This window comes from Paroedura picta, chromosome 1 (genome assembly GCF_049243985.1).
Source record: "Paroedura picta isolate Pp20150507F chromosome 1, Ppicta_v3.0, whole genome shotgun sequence".
Lineage (NCBI taxonomy): Eukaryota > Metazoa > Chordata > Lepidosauria > Squamata > Gekkonidae > Paroedura > Paroedura picta.
In genome coordinates this window covers 49639481-49666021 of record NC_135369.1, presented here as the reverse complement: position 1 = coordinate 49666021, position 26541 = coordinate 49639481, and the positions used below count along the sequence as shown (strand labels likewise).

Here is a 26541-nt window from a genome sequence, read left to right as displayed (position 1 = left end):
GTCCGACCCCCTCCGGATCCGGGATTCTCGGCGTCCGCCGTCTCGTCCTGCTCCGCTCCACCGGCTACCAACTTGCCCAACGACGCCGTGCCGCTCCCTGCCTTGCACGTCGCTCCTGCGTTGGTCCGGCTCTCGCCGCCCCGTCGGCTCACCCGCTCCCCCGAGATCCTCTGCTGTCTCGCCTCTCCGCTGGCCGTCTCGCCTACTCGGGACTGAAAACTGCTCCGGGTCGGGGTCCGGGGCCCGCTCACCAGTGCCGGGCTCGTCCTCGTCGCTGGAGACGTCCTCACTCGACGCGATCCCCTCCGCCGTTGTATTACCAGTCCCTCCGGGCCCGGCCCGAGCTTGCTCACGGGCTTCAGCTGCCTGCAAGCGCCTGGCCAAGTCCGCCATGGCCCGCCGCAGGTCCTCTAGGGATTCCTCAGGTCCTACCGGGCGGAGCGCCTGCCTCAGCTGGGTGTCCCAGGTTGGGGCCAACCCCCCAGACCTCGGCGCGCTCCCCGCCGTGCTTGGGAACCCCATGGCCCGGCGCCTTCCCTTGGCCGCCGCTGCCGAGGGTCTCGGGGTCCCGGACAGCTGCTCCTGGCCCCCCGATTTTCGGAGGAAATCTCCCGGGGACATTAAACTCATGTTCCCGGGGTTCGTGGGGGTCGAGACCGCCCCGTTGCTTGAAAACGCCATCTCTGGATCCGTCCCGATAAGCGCTCGGATGCGATGCCGACCCTGGAGTTCGGTGGGAAGCTCTTACGATGTCGGGGACCCGCTTGCTAACTGAAAAAACAGGGTGCCCCTTTGAAGAAAACGTCACGCCAGGCCTGGTGAACGATACAACAGGAACAAGCTTTATTTCAGCAACGTGGAGTCCGCTGGTATGGAGTAAGAGCTTCCACCGAACTCCAGGTGGAAGCTCCCTTTTATACAAAACCCACCTCCTTAGGCTGTATTGCCCCACCCAGTACTTGCGGAGGGAACATGCTGATACAATCATGACTCATGCACATATGCGAGGTTTTCCGGGGTTCCTGATGGCCCATTTTCCTGGAACAAAGGGCCATCTCCGGGCCCTTGTCAAAAGGTGGAGGGGGACATTGAGGTTCTTTAGCGGCCATTGCCACCTCAACGATCGGGTGGGGCGCCCAGCTGCCGGCTTGCCTATGATCACCATGCCCTACCTCCGTGATCGCGGGCGCCTCTGATGGCGGGGTTCGGTCCGGTTCCCAAGCCACCAAGGACCGAACCACGACACCTATACATGTGAGGGTAAATCCTAGTCACTAGAATTATAAAGGGGAGTTAACCACTCAGTTATCCTTTTTTATGAGAAGAGAGAGTATCCACACACAAATGTAGGTTATAGAATGAGGATAAAGAAACTCATTCTCAAATAACTGATAAAAATAGGTGTGTTCCTATTTTTCCTCATTATTTTTAGTGCATCTTCCTTTCTTCCTTTTGTTACTTACTCTTCTTTCCTGCTTATTTCATAGAATCATAGAATCATAGAGTTGGAAGGGGCCATACAGGCCATCTAGTCCAACCCCCTGCTCAACGCAGGATCAGCCCAAAGCATCCTAAAGCATTTCTCTGTAACCTTCATTGCTTATTGATCTCTGTTGGTTTCAAAAAGCTCCCAGGCAGAGGATGGGTAACGTGCCACCCAAGTATTTGTGCACTGTGTGTGTGTGGGGGGGGGGGGGCATCCTGGGCCCATTCTGCACACAACAGTTAATACACTTTCAATCACTTTCGAAGTAGATTTTCCTTTTCTGCACAGGGAAATCCAGCTGCAAAGCACATTGAAAGTGCATTATCCTACAGGAGGGGAATGAGCCCTGGCTAGGAGGCTTTCATAGACACCTGGTTGACCACTATAGGAAAGTGGAATATAGACTAAATTTGATCCAGCAAGGCTCATTCTTTTGTTCTACAGTATGTTTTCAAAATTTTACACGGTAATCTGAACAAAAATACTTTAAAATCCTTGTAGTTTTAGAATGTTTACCAGTTTTGAATAAAACAATAAGTGTGTTTAGATCATTTTTGAATTCTGGGTATAATGCACACGAAAGCTTATAACCAGAATTAAACTTTGTTGGTCTTAAAAGTGCCACTGGACTCAAACTTTGTTCTGTTGCTTCAGACAAACACAACTATACACAAGAATTATTTATATTATATGGTGAGCTTATGGTGATATTAACTTTCAGATGGTTCTGGTTTCTTTTCCCATGGCCATTACTCTTTTCATGCTTTTCTGCACAGTTTGATCCAAATCTATTTTTGCCCTGCAACTACCTTTAAAAAAAAGCTTCCTTATTAGTAAACAGTTACATTTCAGAAAATACAATTGCACACTGTGACCATCTGGAAAGCCAAACTGCGAAAGCATGCCATTCAAATCATTTCTTGGCAGACTAAACTGCCTGTGAGTAAATAAGTTTACTACAAAACACGTCAAGTTCGAAATGGTCGCTGGAAGGAGATTCTATTTGGAGCTTGACAAATAAGAATGGACATATTTTTAGCTTTCTCCCATTCTGGTGGGATGAATTGAGCAAAGAGTACCCTGACAGTAAGGCATTTTGTTGTAGCAGTAGATTGTCGGTGGAGAAGGGAGGGGCGAGATTGGGGAGGGGATTCCACAGAGTTGATAAGGGATCCTGGGATGAATTGTGAGCTCTGTTCTCTGTTTTCCAAAGCCTGGTTAGCTTCTGCCACACTGAAGACCTTTATTCCTGGCCTGTGGGAAAGTGGTGGGCGAAGGCTACATTCTCAGTTACACTCCGCGCATGCAGATTTTAATTAGCTGGATTAAAAACAAGAGCCATATCATGTCCTTTCCCTGTAATCGGTCAAGAAACAAAAGATCCATGCACACACACACACATGCACGCACAGAGAGAGACAAACTTCTGCAAGCTTCATAGTGTAGCATTAATAAAAAGGTCGGGGCAGTTCAAAATGAAAGGTCATTCATGACAGGAACTCTGTGTGAGGGAAACATCATGTTTATCACAGCAGTGAAGAGACTGTCTGTCCAAGTCATCACAACCGTAGCCCAGGGAATAAGGAAATGAGAATATAGGGTGACTGGTAACTTGACAATTTTTAGAGAGCGGGCTGAACTGCACAATTTGCTGATGACCCAGTTCAGGCACTCCAAACATGGACAGATCTGTAGTTTCTTTACAGCATTTTCAGAGCCAGTTTGGTGTCGTGGTTAGGAGTGTGGACTCCTAATCTGGCATGCCAGGTTCGATTCTGTGCTCCCCCACATGTAACCAGTGGGCTTGCCACGGCACTGATAAAACTATTCTGATTGAGCAGAACCGGATGCAGAGGGTTGCGATGGGGGAGAGTATGTCGAGCCCTTGTGAGCTCCCTTGTGGGGTTCCGCAGAGGGCGATACTCTCTCCCACACTTTTTAACATCTATATGCGCCCTCTAGCCCAGCTGGTCCGGTGCTATGGGCTGGGTTGCCACCAATATGCGGATGACACCCAACTCTACTTCCTAATGGACGGCCGGCCGGACTCCACCCCGGATACATTTGCCAGCTGTTTGGAAGCACTGGCTGGATGGCTCAGGCAGAGTCGCCTGAAACTCAACCCCTCCAAGACGGAGGTCCTGTGGCTGGGCAGAAGAGGGCAGGACCAGGAAGCGCACCTCCCATGCCTGCACGGGGTGCAATTAACACCTGCACCAGTTGCCAGGAATTTGGGAGTGACATTTGATGCCTCCCTCTCTATGGAGGCTCAGGTCACCAATGTAGCTCGGACAGCATTTTTCCATCTTCGCCAAGCCCGGCTACTAGCGCCCTACCTGTCCTTGGAACACCTGGCCACAGTGATCCATGCAACGGTCACTTCCAGATTAGACTTCTGTAACTCGCTCTATGCGGGCCTTCCCTTGTCTTTGACTCGGAAGTTACAGCTGGTCCAAAATGCGGCTGCCAGGGTCCTCACTAGAACACCTTTGAGGGCCTACATTCAGCTGGTGCTTCATCATCTGCACTGGTTACCAGTCTGTTTCTGAATCAGATTCAAGGTATTGGTATTGACCTTTAAGGCTATACGCAGCCTGGGTCCCATCTACCCGCGGGACCGCTTGGTTGCTTATGCCCCCCGCAGGGCACTCCGCTCTGCGGGTATGAATTTACTGGTTGTCCCGGGCCCACAGGATGTTCGCCTGGCCTCGACCCGGGCCAGGGTCTTTTAAGTCCTGGCCCCAACCTGGTGGAATGAGCTCCCAGAAGAGCTAAGGGCCCTGCGGGATCTACCAGCTTTCCGCAGGGCCTGCAAGACGGAGCTCTTCCGCCAGGCATATGGTTGAGGCCAGGGCAGCTCTCCCACTAATCCATCAGAGGATCCCCTCCAATATTGAGATCTCTAACATCGAGATCATTGTTAGATCTATTGTATTGGTGCCACCCTCTTCTGAATATTATTCTCTCCACCAGGCTGAACTAAGATCAGAATTGTGACCACCACCGCTATATGTTATATGTAACTTTTGCTCATGTTAATTGGCGTTTTTACGGGGATTTTATTGTGTTTTAACTATTTATGTTGTAAACCGCCCTGAGACCTATTTGGAGAAGGGCAGTCTAAAAATTAAATAATAATAATAATAATAAATAATAATATCAGGGCTCTCTCAGCCTTACCCACCCCACAAGGTGTCTGTTGTGGGGAGAGGAATGGGAAGGCGACTGTAAGCCGCTTTGAGCCTCCTTCGGGTAGGGAAAAACGGCATATAAGAACCAACTCTTCTTCTTCTTCTACTAGAAATGGTGCTGTATAAGAAAATAATTGATGTCATATTCCAGAACTTTTGCAGCACTAGGGTGTATTATGCATGGCAGGAAACCTCACAAAAAGTCTGCCCCAAAGACATTGTTTTTTAAATTTCTGCATGTGGAGGAGGTTCCACCATGGAAAAGCCACTGCAGTATTTTTGATCTTGCACAGCATTCCGCTATCATAACAGTCACTACGTCTCTTCAGTGCAGTATTTAAGACAAGCTTTAAAATGACTTTTCTTTTACAATGATCATGAAAATGCCTGCTTTTCCATGTATAAATACTAGCATGTTTTTGATTTCCTACCCTGTTCCATCATGCACCAATGGGGAAATGGAAAGCCTCTAGTCCCTCTTCCCCCAATGGGAGCGTGAGGCACCCCTTGTTCGATGCAGATTCTCCCACCTTTGCTATGACAACATTACACCAGCAGAAATTAATTTATTCATTCCCTCAGAGGCATTTGCAAGCATTTCAATCCACTCTGTATGAGGAACGTTATTCTGATCTTCAAAAAAGGGAGGAAGGATGACCCGGGAAACTACAGACCAGATAGAGACAGAGTTCAACGAGATCTGAACACAATGGAAAAATGGGCAAATGAGAACAAGATGCAATTTAATAAAGATAAGTGTAAAGTTCTGCATCTGGGTCAGAAAAATGAAAAGCATGCCTACTGGATGGGGGATACGCTTCTAGGGAACACTGTGTGTGAACGAGACCTTGGGGTACTTGTGGATTGTAAACTAAACATGAGCAGGCAGTGTGATGCAGTGGTAAAAAAGGCAAATGCCATTTTGAGCTGTATCAACAGGGGCATCACATCAAAATCACAAGATGTCATAGTTCCATTGTATACAGCACTGGTCAGACCACACCTGAGTACTGTGTGCAGTTCTGGAGGCCTCACTTCAAGAAGGACGTAGATAAAATTGAAAGGGTACAGAGGAGAGCAACGAAGATGATCTGGGGCCAAGGGACCAAGCCCTATGAAGATAGGTTGAGGGACTTGGGAATGTTCAGTTTGGAGAAAAGGAGGTTGAGAGGGGACATGATAGCCCTCTTTAAGTATTTGAAAGGTTGTCACTTGGAGGAGGGCAGGATGCTGTTTCTGTTGGCTGCAGAGGAGAGGACACACAGTAATGGGTTTAAACTTCAAGTACAACGATATAGGCTAGATATCAGGAAAAAATTTTTCACAGTCAGAGTAGTTCAGCAGTGGAATAGGCTGCCTAAAGAGGTGGTGAGCTCCCCTTCACTGGCATTCAAGCAAAGGTTGGATACACACTTTTCTTGGATGCTTTTGGATGCTTAGGGCTGATCCTGCGTTGAGCAGGGGGTTGGACTAGATGGCCTGTATGGCCCCTTCCAACTCTATGATTCTATGATTCCATGAACAGCATATCTTTGAGGGGGAAAGGCTGTAGTGTTTTTAAAAGGCTGTGTGCCCCCCACAGAATTTTTTTGTTGAGATCTCCATGTCCATGAGCTACAATTTCCATAAGGTCCTGTCAGTTTGGTGTAGTGGTTAGGAGTGCGACTTCTAATCTGGCATGCCGGGTTCGATTCTGCGCTCCCCCACATGCAACCAGCTGGGTGACCTTGGGCTCACCATGGCACTGATAAAACTGTTCTGACCAGGCAGTGATATCAGGGCTCTGTCAGCCTCACCCACCTCACAGGGTGTCTGTTGTGGGGAGAGGAATGGGAAGGCAACTGTAAGCCGCTTTGAGCCTCCTTCGGGTAGAGAAAAGCGGCATATAAGAACCAACTCTTTTTCTTCAGTAGCATGTGCCAGAGTGGCAATCATTTGACATTGCTGCTGACCATGGCCTGCCAATGAGTGCCTAGCACAACAGAAGAATTGTCGTCTCCCCCCCCACACACACACACACACACAATTTGCCGTTGTAAGTCCATCTTTCAAATGCATAACCCTTGCAGAAAAACATGACCATTTTTTAAAATGATGATTTAAAAGGTTATTCGTGCTGGCTTCAGTGAAAACCTGTATATGCATAATAGCCCTAGGACCCCACAGTGTACATATAGCTTTCTGGCAATAGATGTTGCTGTTTTAATCTCAGAGACTCAGAAGTAATCTAAGACAAAAGACTGAGAATCTTTTGTGATAGAGGCTTTGCCTGAGGCTCCCAGCTAGTTAGGTTAAGTAGTGAGATCTCTCAGGTTGTGAATACTGTGGCATTCCCAGTAGCAGCAGCAGGGAACTCGCAGGGATGGAGCCCTCAGCAGTCTGGGTAAGGGTTGCAGTTCCATATTTCCTCTATGGCACCCAAAGATCCACAGGTCACAGAGAAACTATCCAGCCTATCCGTTATTCTGGAGTTTACATGCAGTTCATCCTATGTGTCACCTTTTCCTCTGATGGATTTCCCCACTTCCATTCCTCCCCCATCTACCCTAACTGTGCTTGATCATCAGCCTTTAGTGTTTATTCCCAAAACCTTCTTCCAGCCCATATCTCATGCCACCTCTCCAACTGCCTCAATTCCAGGGGTACATTCTTCCCCCACAGCTGTGGATATTCCGTGCAACCCTCACCTTACTGGGCATATATTACATCAGGCTCTCCCCTCTAAGTGAACTACAGTCCATTATCCCAAGCTCTTTCCCCATTCTCATACTCCACAGCTTCACATCCCTTGCCTCCTGCTCACTGGGTTGGGGGTCACCACTGGGCCACACATACTCTTCCCACCGGTGCAGCAGGTGAGGTTTGAGATGGCGTTCCCTGGTCATATTCCAGTTCTCACCTCTGGTAAATTGTGTGTATGCAGAGTCTTATGTTCCTATAAGCTGTCCAAATTATTGGTAACACACAAACTGATCCCACATGTTGATGCTGCATATTGTCAGAGCATCTGAATAGAGCTGATGTTTATTAAGGAATGGCATCTCCTTTGGGTTTTTTTGTTTGTTTGTTTAATGGATATTTCTATGCTGAAGAAGTATGGAATGCTGCATCAATCTACAAACCACAAGAAAGAAAGAGAGGTGAACCACAGAATGATGCTGGATAAAATGTGTATTTATTGGTTAATGCATTTCAAGTTACTATGCCTGACATGTTGTATACAAAAATACTCTCTCAGAAGCAGTACCAAATTATGAAGAAACAAATTATGACCGTTCTTTCATTTTTCCTATACAAAGGAAATGCTCACAACAAATGAGGAAAAAGAAAGAAATGCCTTGTTTCTTCATAATTTTTGTGATATCTTTGAAGACAAAGATCTTAATACTCAAAACGTATCAGACAATCTTTTGGAAAATTTTGACAAATAAGTTTTGGAAAACCAATTAAGTGCGATCGCTAGAGCATCCAGATGTGCTCTTTGGAGTCAGGCCTCTGCCCTGAGAAGCTTGCAATCTAAATTTAGGTAGTGGGAGGGAAGGTAGAAAATCATGCCCAAACTGTCCTTAATCTCAAGAACAGCATGAGCCTATGAATATTTAGGTCCTTAGATTTGGATGTCTGCCTTTGCTTGAAACTTGAACAAATTTTCATGGGCTTAACGGTTGCCAAATATTATATTACAACACAGGCCCTCAGACATGTCATCAGAAATATGGGGCCTTGAACAGAAACAAACCAAAAAAAGTACATGGACAAGAGTTCAGATTTCAGTGTATACATAAGAGAAATTTAAAATGTTATTTTTAAAAAAAATCAGAAACAAAAAATATTCATGCCAACAAGATAGCCCAGCACAGTATGCAAGCTTCCCAGTTCTTCAGAAGAAGTTGGGGATGGGGCCTAGCATGCCAGTGTGGTGATGTCACCTCTGGTATTCACTGCAAGTGATAGTGTGCCATCATCACAACAACACATTTTGGCCAATGAGAAAGGCGGCTCAGGTATCTCCTGCTGAAACAGAATACTTGGTGTCTCTAGTTGTAATAGTGTATATAAAAGATTTCAAACCTTTAAAATATGCTGGGATTCAGCCAAATTGTTCACTCAACCTCACACAATGTGAGATTTCTACAGTCTCTATCTTTCTACAGTCTCTATCTTACACATTATTATCTGTACCGGTCCCTTCAATGAGGGGACATATTGATGAATGGCTAAAACCTCAGTCTTGCTGGATCTTGTCAGATCTTGGAAGCTAAGCAGGGTTGGCCTTGACTAGAATGTAGATGGGAGACTTCCAAGGAATACCAGGGTCATGATGCAGAGGCAGGCAATGGCAAACCACTTATGAATGTCTCTTACCTTGGAAACTGTATGGAGGTTTCCATAAATCAGATTCGATTTGAGGACACTTTTCACCACCCGGAACTGGAGCAGAATGGAATGGCCCAGAAGTGCACTTGTATAATGGAATAGGATTGACTTCTACAGCATTGATTCGTTTAGGGATTATCCACCAAACTAGAGCCGTTTGGTGTAGTGGTTAGGAGTGCGGACTTCTAATCTGGCATGTCGGGTTCGATTCTGCACACACACACAAACACACCCCACATGCATTCAGCTGAGTGATCTTGGGCTCGCCATGGCACTGATAAAGCTGTTCTGACCAAGCAGGAATATCAGGGCTTTCTCAACCTCACCTACCTCACAGGGTGTCTGTTGTGGGGAGAGGAAAGGGAAGGTGACTGTATGCTGCTTTGAGCCTCCTTCGGGTAGAGAAAAGCAGCATGTAAGAACCAACTCTTCTTTTTCTTCTTATTTTACTGCATTGTCTTCTACCTTTGTAATTCTACTTACTAATTTTTATAGGATTAGGCAGTTTGTTGGTTGCATTGCCTTCTGATTCTTGAAAAGCTCCACATTCCATCATATGGAATGGAAACAGATCCACCAGATGAAAAAATTGCACAGGTAATTCCCCTCCCACTTTCTAATCGGGATATAAGGGCTCATGAATCTTAATGATTTTTGACTTGGAAAAGCTTATATCCTGAAAGGTTATGTTGGTCTTTAAGGGGCTACCAGACTCAAATTTTGTTTTTTTAATCATAATCTTAAGAACTTCTTGTGGTGCAGAGTGGTAAGGCAACAGACATGCAGTCTGAAGCTCTGCCCATGAGGCTGGGAGTTCAGTCCCAGCAGCCATCTCAAGGTTGACTCAGCCTTCCATCCTTCCGAGGTCAGTAAAATGAGTACCCAGCTTGCTGCTGGGGGATAAACGGTAATGACTGGGGAAGGCATTGGCAAACCACCCCGTATTGAGTCTACCATGAAAATGCTAGTGGGCGTCACCCCAAGGGTCAGACATGACCTGGTGCTTGCACAGGGGATACCTTTACCTTTACCTAATCATAATCTTTACACCGCTAAATAAAGCCGTAAGGGCTGTGTAGGAGGAGTTAGGGCGGGCTCGGTCCGGGATGAGGAAGGGTGCCGATTGGCCCCTTCCTCTTGACGGACCATCGGCCGAGCCAATAGGCAGGCGCGAAGCGCCTGCCGATTGGCTCGGTCGATTCCCACCCCACTCACAAGGAAGCAACTGCGAGCCGCGCTTTGCGCGGCTCGCAGTTGCTTCCTTGCTGCCGGCTTGGCGCGGCGAGAGGCGCGAAGCGCTCAAGAAAGCTTCACGCGGCTCGCAGTTGCTTCCTTGCTGGCGGGCTGATGCGTCGGAGGCGCGAAGCGCCTCTGACGCGTCAGCCCGCCGCCCAGGGAGCCCCCGGCAGTCGCGCGAAGCGCGGCTGCCGGGGGCTCCCTGGCCGGCGGCTTGGCGCGGTGAGAGGCGCGAAGCGCCTCTCGCCGCGTCAAGCCGCCGCTCAAGCCTTCGCTGTAAAGCCGCCTCCGCCCTCAAGCCTCTGCTGCCGCCGATCAAGCCCTCGCCTCCGCCGTTAAGCCGCCTCCGCCACCGCCGATCAAGCCGCCGCCGCCGCCATCAAGCCGCCCCTAAAAATGGCCGCCAGTCAGAAAACCCAGCGCCGGGTAAGAAATCTTTTACTCTCCCACTGCCTCCTATCGCCCATTGTATTTAGGATACAATGGGCTCTTTTACTAGTCTTATTATATTATGTTTCTTGAGTATCTTATGCTGTAAGTGTACTTTATTCTATAATCTTGCTTTATCCTCAGTGAGAAAGGCAGGCTATGAATACAGCAAATAAATACATGCTGTAAATAATCAAAATCTTTCTTTTATACCGGTGGAAAAGCTGATTTTGATCCCACCATCTTCTGCTTACTGGCAGTATCTGCAGTATCAGTGTTAAAAATTGAGCTAAATAAAATTTTCTTCCCTATTAAAGGCTTGACTTTGGCTCAAAACACTGACTGAAACCAAAAGATCTGTTGTGTGGGCAGGGAGAGAAATTCAAAAGCAAAGAGGCTGCTTTTTATTAATGATAACGTATTTTATTACAATCTTTCCAAAATTGCTACTGCTACTCCAGTTCTTTCCCAGTCAACCATCCTCTCTGACCACCATCCTCCCTCCTTTAACAAGTTTTATTTCTATAGTTAGAGGCTGGCTCATTAAAAAAAATTGTGGGCAAAGAAGGATCAGGGTAGATTTAAGGGAAACGGCATCTCAGATTACAATCTGCTCAAGAAGATAAATTACATGTTTTACATTTTTATATCCATACTAGTATCATACTAGTTTGATAATAGTATGATACTAGTTTGATACTAGTATGATACTTGTCAGTTCCTATAAAACTTCATAAAACATTCAGGTGTACACTTGTAGTGAAACTGGTACCATACAACCCAATGTTTCCTTTACTGACACAACCAATTATGTGAGCAGAAAAGGGCTTCCATGTACCTGGGGTACACAGAACCTCTGGTGCACATGCAGTATAAAGTCCTTGTGGCAACCATGGCAACTTTACCTCATATGAATGCAAAGCTTACAAATGTCCCTGCTTATGTAACAGTTCCTGTCCCTCATACACATTGTAATTAAAATTAGAGAACAGTGTACATAACATTTGTTGATCAGCCAGTATGGTCTCCTCAAACCTCTGAAAGTTTATACAGATTGGAGAGGGAATATTTGGGAAGGAGGAAAGGATTTCTAACTGTCCCCTCTTGCTACAGTCCCTCATAAGCTCTTAAAATTGTTTTCCAAGTAACTCTGATGTTTCTCAAAACTTTTATTAAAGATTCTTCTGATATAAGATCAGGAGTAGACAAGCTTTATTCATAGATGACATGTTTTTTTAAATTATTCTCAGCTTTGTCCCTCTTCAGGTCTTCAGTAAGCATATGGAGGATCAAACTGGAATCACTTCTGCTGGTCCAGGCCCCAACCTGCAAGTATTCAAGAGCATGTGTCATAGGACATAGGCAATAGGGTACTATGGAAAATGTAGGATCCAAGCATTCATAGGTAAGCATTCATAGGCTTCATGTGTGGAGGTTGGGAATAAGTCACTGGGTATAATCCTGTCCCATCTGTCCCCAGAGAAATGCCTAAACAGAGGAATTAGGGTCTTAAGGAGGGGAATTTCAGTGGTGAAGCCGAGTTCATCTGGAGATACAAGTGACTACTGCAGCTATGGACATTTGTGAACATCTAGAGCTTAGAGAAGGCAGAGTGAAGGGTGTGGAGGCAGCTCAGTGGGGATGTGATACCATGTCCTCCAGACTGCCAGTTGCTCCAGGTCTCCTGGATGTCATTCTAGGAGAACTCTAGGGCCCACTTTGAGGTTGGCAACCCTATGACTAGTCCAACGAATCATTAATACTCCCAGCTCTTCACCCAGCCTAGTCACATAGAGTTTTACAAATACTCATGAAGGGTGAGGATGGTGGTCTTTTAATCAAGTATATAATCTGTATGGCATTTTTGAAAATGCAAGGCTGCCAATTTTATGTACTGCGAGACAGGAGTTGTAACAGGGCTCACAGACTAATCAAAACTTGGCATTCTCAGCTGGGCAATAAGTAAACCAAGCTTAAAACTCCACTCCAACATTTCACTAAAGCCTTCGCTGGAAATTTGCTATAGCATGAGAAGAGTTGCTCTAAATCAGGATCCAAATTCCATTGAACTCTAGCTAGGCCTGAAGCTAATCAGGCTTTTCCCATTTATAATTCAAATGCCAAGATTCATTTTGAGCCAATGTTTTTTTAATGTTTAGAACGATATGCTGCCATTTGCAAAAGTTTAACATTACTAAGCTCAATCACTTTTATTCATCAGAAACCCGTTTCTTTTTGTCTGAATACATTGGCATGGTGAACCTTGCCACTCTGCTGTTTATGGTAGCCAGTGTGTCCGGTTCATTTTTAATACTTTATCCATTATTTGCTCTTTAAATGCCCAGGGGAAATATTTGGCACACAAGGGATTAGAAAATGGCTTATAAAGAAAGACTTACTGATTTAATTTACATAAAATGAGAAATGAATTTGGAAAGGGGTAGGACATTCATTTGCATTTACTTCCTCACAGGATTGTTGTGAGGATAACATGGAGGACAGAAAACTGACTTTTACCTGGACAGCCTTCAAATGTTGGTGGCTTTTAGAGCCCCCCTCCACATGATGTCGCCTGCATCCCGAGGCTGCATCAGTAGCCAGGTCGAGATTTGGCCATTTTTAACTCATGATTTTGGCAATCGCCCAAACTGGATTTACCACCACTGGATTTACCATGCATCCCATCAGTGAGCAACCAGGGAACAACTAGGGATAAAACTGTATGGAAAGGGAAACGTGCGATAGCCTCGGCAGCTTTGTCCCGCTCTTGCACCCACCTTCCTCTCTCCATTCCCGGCTCCGAGTAATTTTTTTTTTTTGATAGCACGGTCCATGCTGCAGTGTGACCGCAAACTTACATTGTCAAACTTACATTGTCAAAGGTGATATAAAAACTTCTTTAAACTATCCATGCTCTTTTTGGAATCAGGCAGGCAAAACACAACCCCTATTCTGCGGTGAGGAATGAGCTGGGAAAGAAGGGGAGTGGGTGATTAAGCATCCTTCTCCTGATCATACGGGGGTCTTGGCACGTTGCTTTTAAGCCAATCATTTACATCAAATTTCTTTTTGAGCTTCAGTTACCTGTCTAACCTTCTCAGAACTTGGGCAGGCAAAAACAGCCCTGTTTTTGTTTTCTGGAAGTGGGAAATGAGCTGGGAAAGAGGGGGGGGGGGCTGGTGATCGGGCTGCCTTCTTCTGATCATACAGGGGTCTGAGTGCTCTGTTTTAAAGCCAACCATTAATACAAAATGTCTTTTGGAGCTCCAGGGACCATGTTCAGTGTCTTAGAAATCCACCCAGATAGAAATAGTATCCAAAAGAACACAAATTCCAAAAGGGGGAAGGAATGCTGCATATTCTGGCATTTTTCCATAGCTATGCAGCAGTGTTGATTTTTATTAAAATGCATCTGTGTTGTGGCATCACTGCATAGCAAAGCAGAAGTTCCTTTTTTTAAATTAATTTTAGGGCTGGGGGGGTGGTCCATGAGATAACTTCTGTACTGTGATTGGAACCCCTCCATGCACAAATGGTCCTTGAATTCCTTGGTGGTAAGGTAAAGGTAAAGGTGTCCCCTGTGCAAGCACCGAGTCATGTCTGACCCTTGGGGTGACGCCCTCTAGCGTTTTCATGGCAGACTCAATACGGGGTGGTTTGCCAGTGCCTTCCCCAGTCATTACCGTTTACCCCCCAGCAAGCTGGGTACTCATTTTACCGACCTCGGAAGGATGGAAGGCTGAGTCAACCTTGAGCCGGCTGCTGGGATTGAACTCCCAACCTCATGGGCAAAGCTTTCAGGCGGCTGCCTTACCACTCTGCGCCACAAGAGGCTCTTCCTTGGTGGTAGGACAGCATAAAATGTGGTAGGAAGTTTTGTTTACTGTAGTTCCCCTGTTCTTTTTGTCTCCTCCATTATAAAAATTTAGGCTGCTCTTTCATTGAGACAAAAACCTTGACAGATGGATGTTGGGTTCACTTGAAAGTAATAGTAACAACAACAATCATGAAGTTATATCCACGGCAGATTTATTAGCAAGAATGCAATTATATCTAGCAGGAAAGTAGATTAGATTTAAAACTGTATACTTTGGAGCTATATGTCATAAATCCAGGATTCAGATATTGTAAACGGTCTCAAACAACAATCTGAACAGGCAGCATAGAAAGACTCTAAATAAATATTCTAAAGAAATAAATAACTATTGCTCAGATTTGGATTTCTTGGACCTACATTGCTTTGGAGGAGCATCAGGGGACGGTTCCCTGCAACTTTGATGTCTCTAGCTTGCCCAAAAAATGCATTCCTTGGAACGTTTTCTTTGGGACACTGTAACTTCATTGGTTATCATTTCCCCCATGGGCCGAATATCACCTATCAACTATTGGACAGGAAACTGAGAACGGGAGAGTTGAGGCACTGAGGTGTGGTGGAGTAGGGCATATGTTTACCACCATCAGTGCTCATGTAAGTTGTTTAAAATTGTAAATTGTATTTTGGGAAATTGTATGGGTTAGTTTTAATGTGGGTGTTTTTAAAGAAAGAAAAGGAAAATGTTCAGGAAATGGATGGAAGGACAGAGCTCTAAAGAAGAATACCTACAGGTTACTAGGCACTGTAGATCAATCATCAGAAAGGCCAAAGCTGAGAGTGAGCTAAGATTGGCCAGGGAAGCCCATTGTAACAAGAAAAGATTTTTCAGTTATGTGAGGAGCAAACGTAAAGTAAAGGAGGCAATAGGCCCACTGTTGGGTACGGATGGACAAACTCTAATGGAAGATGCAGAGAAAGCAGAAAGGCTTAGTGCCTATTTTACATCTGTTTTTTCCCACAGGTCAAGGGGTTTAGGCATATCTAGAGATGGCAGTAGCCAAAGGTTAGTGTCTGGGTGGCAGGTTAACATGGATAGAGAGGTTGTCGAAAGGCATTTAGCTGCACTGGATGAGTTCAAATCCCCTGGTCCGGATGAAATGCACCCGAGAGTTCTCAAAGAACTTTCCAGAGAACTTGCACAGCCCTTGTCCATCATCTTCAGGACCTCTTTAAGGACTGGAGATGTCCCGGAGGACTGGAAGAGAGCAAACGTTATTCCGATCTTCAAAAAAGGGAGGAAGGATGACCCGGGAGAAAACAGACCAGTGAGTCTGACCTCTGTTGTGGGGAAGATAATGGAGCAGATATTAAAGGGAGCGATCTGCAAATATCTGGAGGACAATTTGGTGATCCAAGGAAGTCAGCATGGATTTGTCTCCAACCGGTCTTGCCAGACCAACCTGGTTTCCTTTTTTGACCAAGTAACAGGTTTGCTGGATCGTGGAAATTCGGTTGATGTCATTTACTTGGATTTTAGTAAAGCTTTTGACAAGGTTCCCCATGATGTTCTGATGGATAAGTTGAAGGACTGCAATCTGGATTTTCAGATAGTTAAGTGGATAGGGAATTGGTTAGAGAACCACACTCAAAGAGTTGTTGTCAATGGTGTATCATCAGACTGGAGAGAGGTGAGTAGCGGGGTACCTCAGGGCTCGGTGCTCGGCCCGGTACTTTTAAACATATTTATTAATGATCTAGATGAGGGGGTGGAGGGACTCATCAAGTTTGCAGATGACACCAAATTGGGAGGACTGGCAAATACTCCGGAAGATAGAGACAGAGTTCAATGAGATCTGAACACAATGGAAACATGGGCAAATGAGAACAAGATGCAATTTAATAAAGATAAGTGTAAAGTTCTGCATCTGGGTCAGAAAAATGAAAAGCATGCCTACTGGATGGGGGATACGCTTCTAGGTAACACTGTGTGTGAATGAGACCTTGGGGTACTTGTAGATTGTAAACTAAACATGAGCAGGCAGTGTGATTCAGTGGTAAAAAAGACAAATGCCATCTGGGGCTGTATCAACAGGGGCATCACATCAAAATCACAAGATGTCATAGTCCCATTGTATACGGCACTGGTCAGACCACACCTGGAGTACTGTGTACAGTTCTGAAGGCCTCACTTCATGAAGGACGTAGATAAAATTGAAAGGGTACAGAGGAGAGCGACGAAGATGATCTGTGGCCAAGGGACCAAGCCCTATGAAGATAGGTTTAGGGACTTGGGAATGTTCAGCCAGGAGAAAAGGAGGTTGAGAGGGGACATGATAGCCCTCTTTAAGTATTTGAAAGGTTGTCACTTGGAGGAGGGCAGGATGCTGTTTCTGTTGGCTGCAGAGGAGACGACACGCAGTAATGGGTTTAAACTTCAAGTACAACGATATAGGCTAGATATCAGGAAAAAAATTTCACAGTCAGAGTAGTTCAGCAGTGGAATAGGCTGCCTAAGGAGGTGGTGAACTCCCCCTCACTGGCAGTCTTCAAGCAAAGGTTGGATACACACTTTTCTTGGATGCTTTAGGATGCTTAGGGCTGATCCTGCGTTGAGCAGGGGGTTGGACTAGATGGCCTGTATGGCTCCTTCCAATTCTATCTTTAAACCGCCCGTGGCGCCGCGGGCGCCACGGACGGAATAAAAGAGTAAGGGCTGTGTGGGAGGAGTTAGGGCGGAACCGGTCCGGGATAAAAACTCGGAGGAGCGAATCAGGAGCCGCAAAGTGCGCCTCCCTGTTGGACACTTGGCCCGTCTCCCGGACGCTGCGCCACACACTCCAGTCCTCCCCGAGCAGCCATCCTGGCCGGATGGCTGCCATGCAGGAGCCTCACCCCACTTCCCTGGGCACGGGGAAAATCGCTTCCCCTCCGCCCACAGGAGGCCCTTCCCAAACTCTCCTCGCTCGCCCCCTCAAACCGCGCTTGCCGCCGCCGCGGCCCGACCTCCAACAACGACACACAGCCCAGCCACCTGCGAATGACCCGACGCCCGCGCTCCAACTTCGCCACCACAACGGAGAGGCCGCCGCCGACATGATGGGGCCACCAACCACCCAACGCCGGACCCCATGTCCTACCTGCTCGCCTATTGTGCCTCCTCGCCGCAAAGACAATGACGCTGCCGAGCCGCCGCCCGCAGTTCAAAATGGCCGCGCCGACCGCACCCAGCCTGCGACCTCCGCGATCGCCCCCGGCATGAGGCCTGCTTCACAGATGCTGCCGCGCCCAGACAACGCCCTTGAAGATCGCTGCCGATAGGAGGAGGCCGCCGCCGAGCCGCTCTGCGGGACACGCAGCCCCAGACATCGCCGCACGCCCTTTGCTTTGCCGCCCGCAATCCACCGCGCCGCCCCCTGCTCTGCGCTCAGTCCTCGCTCTCCCGTCCACCACAACATGGCCGCGGATGCCCTCCTCGCCTCCTTCACGCCGCAGATGCCTCGCCCAGGTAGGTTCCCCTGCGGAACTCTAACCCTTCTTCCCCTTGCCTCCCTGCCCACACAGAACTCTTTGCACATCACCGTGCCATCTATCTCCCTCTTCTAGCGCCCATTTTCTTCCTTTTTAAAATGGGCTTAAAATCTAGTGATTCTATGATTCTAATATAAACTGCCATGAGCTGGCCTGGCCAAGAGTGGTGGTATATAAGTCAAATAATAAAATAAAAATAAAATACACTCTGTAAATCCAATCCTCATAAAACTTTTGGGACTTTTCTGAGATAGGATACCCTGGTACCCCTTTCATCCCAGAGGGGCTGTTCTATTGGGTCATGAACTGAACTGGTTTGTTTGGCTCCTAAAAGTTCATGATTGTTCACAAATTGGGCATGCCATGAACTGAACAGCATTTACCTGGTTCGTGCCAATCCTTATGAATTATATCCTGGTTTTGCAAACTGACCATATTTAGGGGGTAAAAAACATGTCTTAACTGAGCCCACCTACTATATTATTTTCCTTCAAAAGGTGTTTTGGGTTTCCAGACTCACAAAGTGGTTCAGAAGGCTGTCAGAAAAATGGCTCTGGTCAGACATAATGGAAAGCCATGAATTATGGTTTGGTTTCTGAAATTAGGATCTTGTGCAAAAAAATTATGTTTGCCATGTTGATTTCATGTCTTTGCCATGTTGATTTCTCTCTTTCCTCCCACCTTTCCCGCAGAGACCTGGACTGAATCTGCACGGAGCTTTTATTCCAATCCCAGGTTGATTAAATCCATGCCATCTACACTGAATGCAATTTCCATTTTTATTTTGGGTGATTTAAATTTTTCATCTGTAACAAGCATGATTGATCCGGAATGATCCTACATTTCCCCCGCGATATCCTGGAGTGAATATAACCCTCAATATTTGAAAAATCAGCATGAGTAAAGGTGCAGCTCTCTGCTTTCCCCCAAACTAATTTGCTGCCTCTAGCTTGTAGAAAAGCCCTGACTGGCCAGGGCTTTTCCTGGCCCTGATTGGTCAGTTTCTGGTTCCCAGGTTGCAAGCTTCCCTTAAAGGGAAAGCCCCAACTTTTCTCTGCAGAGGCTCCAGAAGCCCTAATTTCTCTCAGCAGAGATTTTCCTCTTAGATTTATTCCCCCTCCTCTGCTGTCTCCAATCCTACCCCCCTTCCTTCAAGAAAAGAAGGGGGGAGCACTTGACTTCACCCCCCTTCTGAGCTTTCCTAATCACATGTAGAATACTTTCTGTTTCAATGGGGAGGGGGGTAGAGGAAGACCAGAGTTCAAATCAATCTGAATTGAGCAGGATCCACAATGGAATAAACAAAGTAAATGCCGATTCAGCTCCAGCTGGTATTCCAGCCTATATTGTTGGAAGAATTAAGTTAGTTGGTTGGATCAAGACTAAATTTTCCATCAGTGTAATAAAACTTTGCTGACTGCCACTTGTCAAACCCCAGCCCAGTGATTCCCCACAAATTCCTCTGGGCAATAGGGGGCCCTGAGAAATGACATAAGGAAGGCTGCAGCTGAAAAAGGAAATTGGTGGAAATTGCCACTTTAGGCTGGATCTAACCCAGTATGGACGCATTCATATTTCATGTGATAACACAGTGATTAATAAGCACAATTCAACCCTTGCAGTTCTCAGTTTATTATACCCTAATTATCAATAGTTGGTGGAATGATCAAGGTTTGGATGATTACACTAACCTAGTTAGTTTAATTAAGCCATGCTTTCATGTGAAGTTTGAAGCAAGCTGTAGGCAGACTGACATATGTATGGAACATTATTATGGAAGATCAGTGTTAATGTGTTACTTGGAAATGACTGGATGGGATCATACTTTCAAGAAAAGTATTTAGAATTTAGTAAGGCACCAGGGCATTGGATGTGTAGGGAAATTAGAATGATCCTTTAAAAAATAATTAGCCACTTAGTCCCACTAATGCAAAGATCTTTGGGGTTTCTTTTCAGGAGAGAAGTCCTTTTGCTTCCCATATTTGCTTGCTTGGGAAAGAGCAAAGGGCTGTTATATAAAGACTCAAAGACGCTGCAAAAACTCCCAAAGAGGGTGCCATGGTTTTAGCCTTCTGTTTCTGTGTTCCCAATAGGTGTATTTAAATGTAAATGCTACCCTTTCACCCTCCAAGCCACCCATTCTTAGAGTAGCAGAAAGAGAGCATTCATGGTATAATGTCTTTATGAGATCTTATACTTCATTTCTCGTGTGAACCAGGCCACCTTATAGAGCATTTCTGCAAGATTTAAGGGGGGGGGGGGAAACCAACAACAACAACAGTAATACTGACCTGGTTACTCAAGAACGTCACTTTGAACAGTCTGCTTCAGATGACCTGGGTTCAAAAGTTTGGGTACAGATTTAGTTCCAAAAACATGGATGGACCTGTTGTTGGTAGAACTGATTGTGTAAATGTTCATACAGTGAGATTTTAATTAAGCGTACTGATATTTGAGGAAATCAGACGCATTAAAAAAATAAATACCATGGAGCTTGGAAAGCCTTGAAAGCTTTCTCAGGAAAATTAATTGACAGAGAAGTTAGGAGTGGAAACTAACAAATCAGTGGAGGATGTCCTGAAATTCTCATACTTCCTTTTCATTGAATGTGAGAATTATATCCTGGGATGCAAAGACAGGTGCAGTGATTCTTTTTTTCACATGAAGGGATTTTTGTTCTTTACGAAATCCAACAGCATCTCATTTCCCACTGTGGGCCAACTGTGGGCTACTTGCCACTGTGATGCAGATCCTGGTAACATCTAGATTAGACTACTACAGTGTGCTGTATCTGGGGTTGCCCCTGGAAAGTGCTTGAGAGTTACAGTTGGTATAGAATGCTGACTGGAGTAAATCATAGAGACTGCACGGCTCCAGTTTTATTTTGCCTGCACTAGGACCCAGTTAGATTCTGGACCCACTTCAAGGTGCTGGTAATGATCTTGAATGCCCTATATTGCTTGTCTTATAAGCATGGCCTGGCAAAAAGTGAGAGACCAGGGGCTCAGAGATCTGGGAGTCTGGCTACCTGTAATGGTATGCCATCATTTCCAGGAAAATCATAATAAAACTATAGTTTCCTGTGATTTCTAGAGAGGGTTAACATTGCATTCTGATTTTCCTTCCAAATGACATCACATCATTGGCTAAACAGTCATTTTAAAAAGAAATTTTCTCCCAGCACCACTTTGAGTAGCTCAGGGAAATGAGAGCCAGGGGCAGAGAACCACCCCACACCCTCCAACCAGGGAGCTGGCAACCCTTCTTGGGAACAAGACCGCTTACTCCTATATAAACCTACCTGGTAACTGTGGTCATCTTAAGGGGTCTCATGTCACCATAGACTAGATTAAGTGGCAATGTGAGAAAGACCCTTCTTGACTGTAGCACCAAAATTATGGCATTCTTTCCTCCAGGAGACCCATCTGTCTCTTTCAATCAGTTTTCTGACTGCAGATGAACACTTATCTGTTTCGTATTGTGTTCTATTACTGACTTTCCTTCCTCTGTATCTTTTTCTTGTATGTTATCAGTTTAATGGCTACTTTAAATGTTTTTTATACTTTGCATTTTAAGCATTTTGAAAGAGGGAGATTAAGCTGGGAAAATGGCATTAAAATGCTACTAGTCATTGATAGATCATCCATATATTTCTCTAGTTCCCTTTGAAAGCCATCTAAGCTTGCTATGCCATGACCTGGATGGCCCAGGTCAGATTTCAGAAACTAAGCATGGTTGGCCATGGCTAGTATTTGATCGGAGATCTCAGTGAAATACCAGGGCTGTGATGGGAAGACAGGAAGTAGCAAACCACCTCTGAATATCTCTTGCATCAAAAACTCTATGAGATCACCATGTCAGCTGTGCTTTGGTACAAAGAAAGAAAGGTTCACAATGAACAATCAACAGAAAAGAAAGGGAACCTTTCTAAGGCAATATGTTTGTAATATATACAATAAATACAATTTCTTTTACATCTTTTATATACCAGAAGCAACAACCATAACGGCTTCTAGATCAATTCCATTTTCATTGGCTTCATAAGTGGTTGAAACCTCCAATCCTAAATCCAAAATGTACAGATTATTATTCATATTACTCAAATTAAACAATGCAGCAAAGAATTATTTCAAAAACACATCCCTTCAAAAACAGTTTGTAGTATCAAAGGTGGCAAAATCCTATCGCCTTTCCTATAAAATTAACAACACAAATATACATCTAATCTTCTATATATCAATATTTGGATTCATATTGTCACAATGAATACTGAAACCTTACCTTATATTACTATTGTTAATATTTTAGTATCAATAGGCCAAAGGCTCTCTAGGGTACTGCAGGGAATGCTAGTCAATGACCACTCCCAAAGGTTTAGGGTTGCTACCTGACTATAAATCAAAAAATCTTACCAGATCTCACTTACACACAGCAGCATTCTTAAAGGTACATTACTATTATAAAGAGGTACTTCAAAGTCAAGACTTACAGAAAGCAAGACATTTCTAAAGATGTATTCAGTCCTCTAGGGCTAAGTGTATCTAGAGAGTAAATTAAGAAGCATTCATGTTGTCTTAGTAGTCTATTCATGTCAATTTTATGGTGTCCCTGATGATGGAATTGTTCAAGTCCAAAGAATTGCAGGCTTTCTGGTGTGTGTCCCATTTCTACAAAATGGCTCACCATTTTGCATCCATAAGGTGATTTCTTAATCTGCTCGGGTGCTCCTGGATTTGTATCAAGTGATGAGTGCTGATGCAAATATACAATCTGGAGCAAGGACATCATAGCATATACTACATTTTTGCTCAGGAGGTTTATGTATTGATTGATTTTAACAGAAAAAAACATTTTCTGATTGTTTAAACTCCTTGATTTTTAGTAAGTATTTGCAGCATGTACATGAGCCACACCTGCCTTCCTGCTTTGTACCCTCTTTCTTACCAATTCCCCAATGTTATGGCTTCTCCTCCTTGCCAATCTATAGCAATTTTCACAACCTGGAATGTCACTAATCAAGTGTCAATGTTTCTGCAATAGAACCATGGAATCAGAGTTGGAAGGGTCCATACAGGCCATCTAGTCCAACCCCCTGCTCAACGCAGGATCAGCCCTAAGCATCCTAAAGCATCCAAGAAAAGTATATATCCAACCTTTGCTTGAAGACTGCCAGTGAGGGAGAACTCACCACCTCCTTAGGCAGCCTATTCCATTGCTGAACTACTGTGACTGTGGAATTTTTTCCCCTGATATCTAGCCTATATCGTGCAAACTTAAATGGACTCCGGGGAATGGTTGAGGACAGGAAGGCCTGGAGGATCATTGTCCATGGGGTCGTGATGGGTCAGACACGGCTTCGCACCTAACAACAAGAAGCCTATATCGTTGTACTTGTAGTTTAAACCCATTACTGCGTGTCCTCTCCTCTGCAGCCAACGGAAACAGCATCCTGCCCTCCTCCAAGTGACAACCTTTCAAATACTTAAAGAGGGCTATCATGTCCCCTCTCAACCTCCTTTTCTCCAGGCTGAACATTCCCAAGTCCCTCAGCCTATCTTCATAGGGCTTGATCCCTTGGCCCCAGATCATCTTCGTCGCTCTCCTCTGTACCCTTTCAATTTTATCTACGTCCTTCTTGAAGTGAGGCCTTCAGAACTGCACACAGTACTCCAGGTGTGGTCTGACCAGTGCTGTATACAATGGGACAATGACATCTTGTGATTTGGATGTGATGCCCCTGTTAATACAGCCCCAAATGGCATTTGCCTTTTTTACTGCTGCATCACACTGCCTGCTCATGTTTAGTTTACAATCCACAAGTACCCCAAGGTCTCGTTCACACACAGTGTTACCTAGAAGTGTATCCCCCATCCAGTAGGCATACTTTTCATTTTTCTGACCCAGATGCAGAACTTTACACTTATCTTTATTAAATTGCATCTTGTTCTCATTTGCCCATTTTTCCATTGTGTTCAGATCTCGTTGAACTCTGTCTCTATCTTCCGGAGTATTTGCCAGTCCTTCCAATTTGGTGTCATCTGCAAACTTGATGAGTAGTCCCTCCACCCCCTCATCTAGATCATTAATAAATATGTTAAAAAGTACCGGGCCGAGCACTGAGCCCTGAGGTACCCTGCTACGCACCTCCCTCCAGTATGATGAAACACCATTGACAACAACTCTTTGAGTGCGGTTCTCTAACCAATTCCCTATCCACCTAACTGTCTGAAAATCCAGATTGCAGTCCTTCAATTTGTCCATCAGAACATCATGGGGAACCTTGTCAAAAGGTTCCCCATGATATACTTTGTTAATGTCAGAAGCAAAATAAGAAAAATCAAAAACACAGGTAAATTTTCTGTTTTCTTCCCGTTGGCAATATTGAAGCAGTTCTTCCTGTGATGGGGAGACAGGCAGTGGCAAACCACCTCTGAATATCTCTTGCATCAAAAACTCTATGAGATCACCATGTCAGCTGTGTTTTAGTGGCATCCCCAAGCTTACTACATCTTATGGCAATGAGTTCTATAAGTTGTGTGCAGAAGATAGCTTTGTCTGTCTTGATTCTACTGCTAATCACATTCAGGAAACTGAACTTCCTGTGACTCAGGGAAGAAGGAAAACAAAACACTAAGCTCAGCAAAATCCACCCATAACTTCTACACATAACCCTTTGAAAGAAACAGAGGCTTCACAAGAATACAATGTCACAACTGTACTTTTTGGCAATTGCTTTTCTAATTTAAAAAAATGAGGCACGTGCAGGCCAGTTTCTTGATTTGCACAAACTTGAAAAATATTTCAAACTCAAGATGCAAGCATTTCTGAAAATAGTTTGTGTTTACTAACTTAAAAAAAAGAAAAAAGAACAAGACCTCTGTAACAGTAACCACAGGAGAATTCTGTATGGTCATGCTCTTTCAAACTGTCTTTCCATTTTCTTTAGCAATGTGTTTCAGCTGACATCGTATTCAAGGCAGGGAACAATGCCAAACTATTCTAATGGAGTTTTAAACATTCACCTCTTGAAAGAAAGAAAGAAAGAAAGAAAGAAAGAAAGAAAGAAAGAAAGAAAGAAAGAAAGAAAGAAAGAAAGAAAGAAAGAAAGAAAGAAAGGTCCCCTCTAAACTGATAATACTTCAACTTAATTCACCTGGTAAATAGATTTTAAAAGTAGTTTTGATTTATTGATGACACAAACTCAAATAAAGTGGTTTATCTAATGATATATTCTGGAGATAGCTCTCATTAACATAAAAGAAGACAATGAAGAAAAATGCATGCATGACATATCCTATATCTCAGCTCTTTGCTGTGCTCAATAACACAATGTTTGTGAAGCATCGAGTTATTAAGAAAAAATAAAACTTAATGCTGTGTTTATTAGCAGCCTTTTATTATTAATTAATTAATTTTGTCACATCTAGCAAATGTATCATTAAGTCCCAGGAACTGATTCTCAACTGCCCATCTTTGACAGTTAAGTAGGAAAACAAAGATTTTTGGATTAGTGGTTTGTTGGTAGGTTGACTGGACTTTTCAATTGGGCTGTGAGAAAATAACTTCATAGACTGAGAAATGCACAACTCAGAATTATGCTGAGTGAGACATTCAATGACGAGTGTATGTCTGCTAAAATATATGTTTGCTTTTAAAATACTAACCTTAAGAGCACGCCCCCCCACCACCAATTTGGGTAAATGGCAGAGAACCTTTATATGGTGTGTTTTACTCAGACTGCTTAAAAAGGACCACCAGAAAAGTTTTACTATAAACATGCCTTCACTCAGCCAAGTGAAAAAAAATAGTTATATTTTAACTTGATTTTTAAAAACTCACATGTATATGCATTCTAGGAATAGCCAATGAGAATACAGATAAGGGAACGAGCATTTTCTGAATTCTTATCTGCTACGAAATAAATGATGCCTTTTTGTAACTTCTCCCAGGACATTTGATCGGCATAAGTCAATAAAGCAGAAAAGCCTTCAAACTTTGCTGAGTTACTGTAATTGTTTGGAAAGAGGAGGGCCACAGATGGTCAGCAACATACCAATATATAGAACCATCTCCATGACTGAAAGTTTTCCAAGCCTTATAGTAAAAGAGTAAAAAGGCTGACAGTGGGCAGTGAGCACTGAGCAACTGTTGTCAGAGAAACAGTCCCCCCCGCCCCTCCCCTTCCTTGGCTGCTTCCCCACTCGCCCAACGAGAGGCCTTGGTCTCCCGGAGGCTAGACAATGGTTGCTTTGGAGAAGGAGGGAAGCCTTAGAACACCATGTAGATTTAGAACTGGATAGGAGGGCATTGTGCTGAAGCTATGCTCATTACTCATCCACTGGCAACAGGCTCTCTTCCTTTTGTCTGGAAAGACGGTAAACTTTCAATGCCATCTGAAAACAGAAGGCCTTTCAGAGAGCAGCAGAATGCTGCCATCGCAATCATGTGAAAATATTGTAAACAATTTCCCAGCTCCCCTT

General features: G+C 44.7%; 1 protein-coding gene across 1 annotated transcript in view; it reads right to left on the bottom strand.

Annotated features, from left to right (window-relative positions):
- Positions 1-11650: 11650 nt before the first annotated feature.
- Positions 11651-26541, bottom strand: part of LOC143836773 (uncharacterized) — a 49630-nt gene continuing 34739 nt past the window's right edge. Inside the window, exons 4-5 of the mRNA XM_077336314.1 lie at positions 20353-20397; positions 11651-12045 (exon numbers count right to left, since the gene is read on the bottom strand). Coding sequence (XP_077192429.1) covers positions 20370-20397 — 28 coding nt within the window. The 3' untranslated portion in view covers positions 11651-12045; positions 20353-20369. The remainder of the gene's footprint in view (positions 12046-20352; positions 20398-26541) is intronic.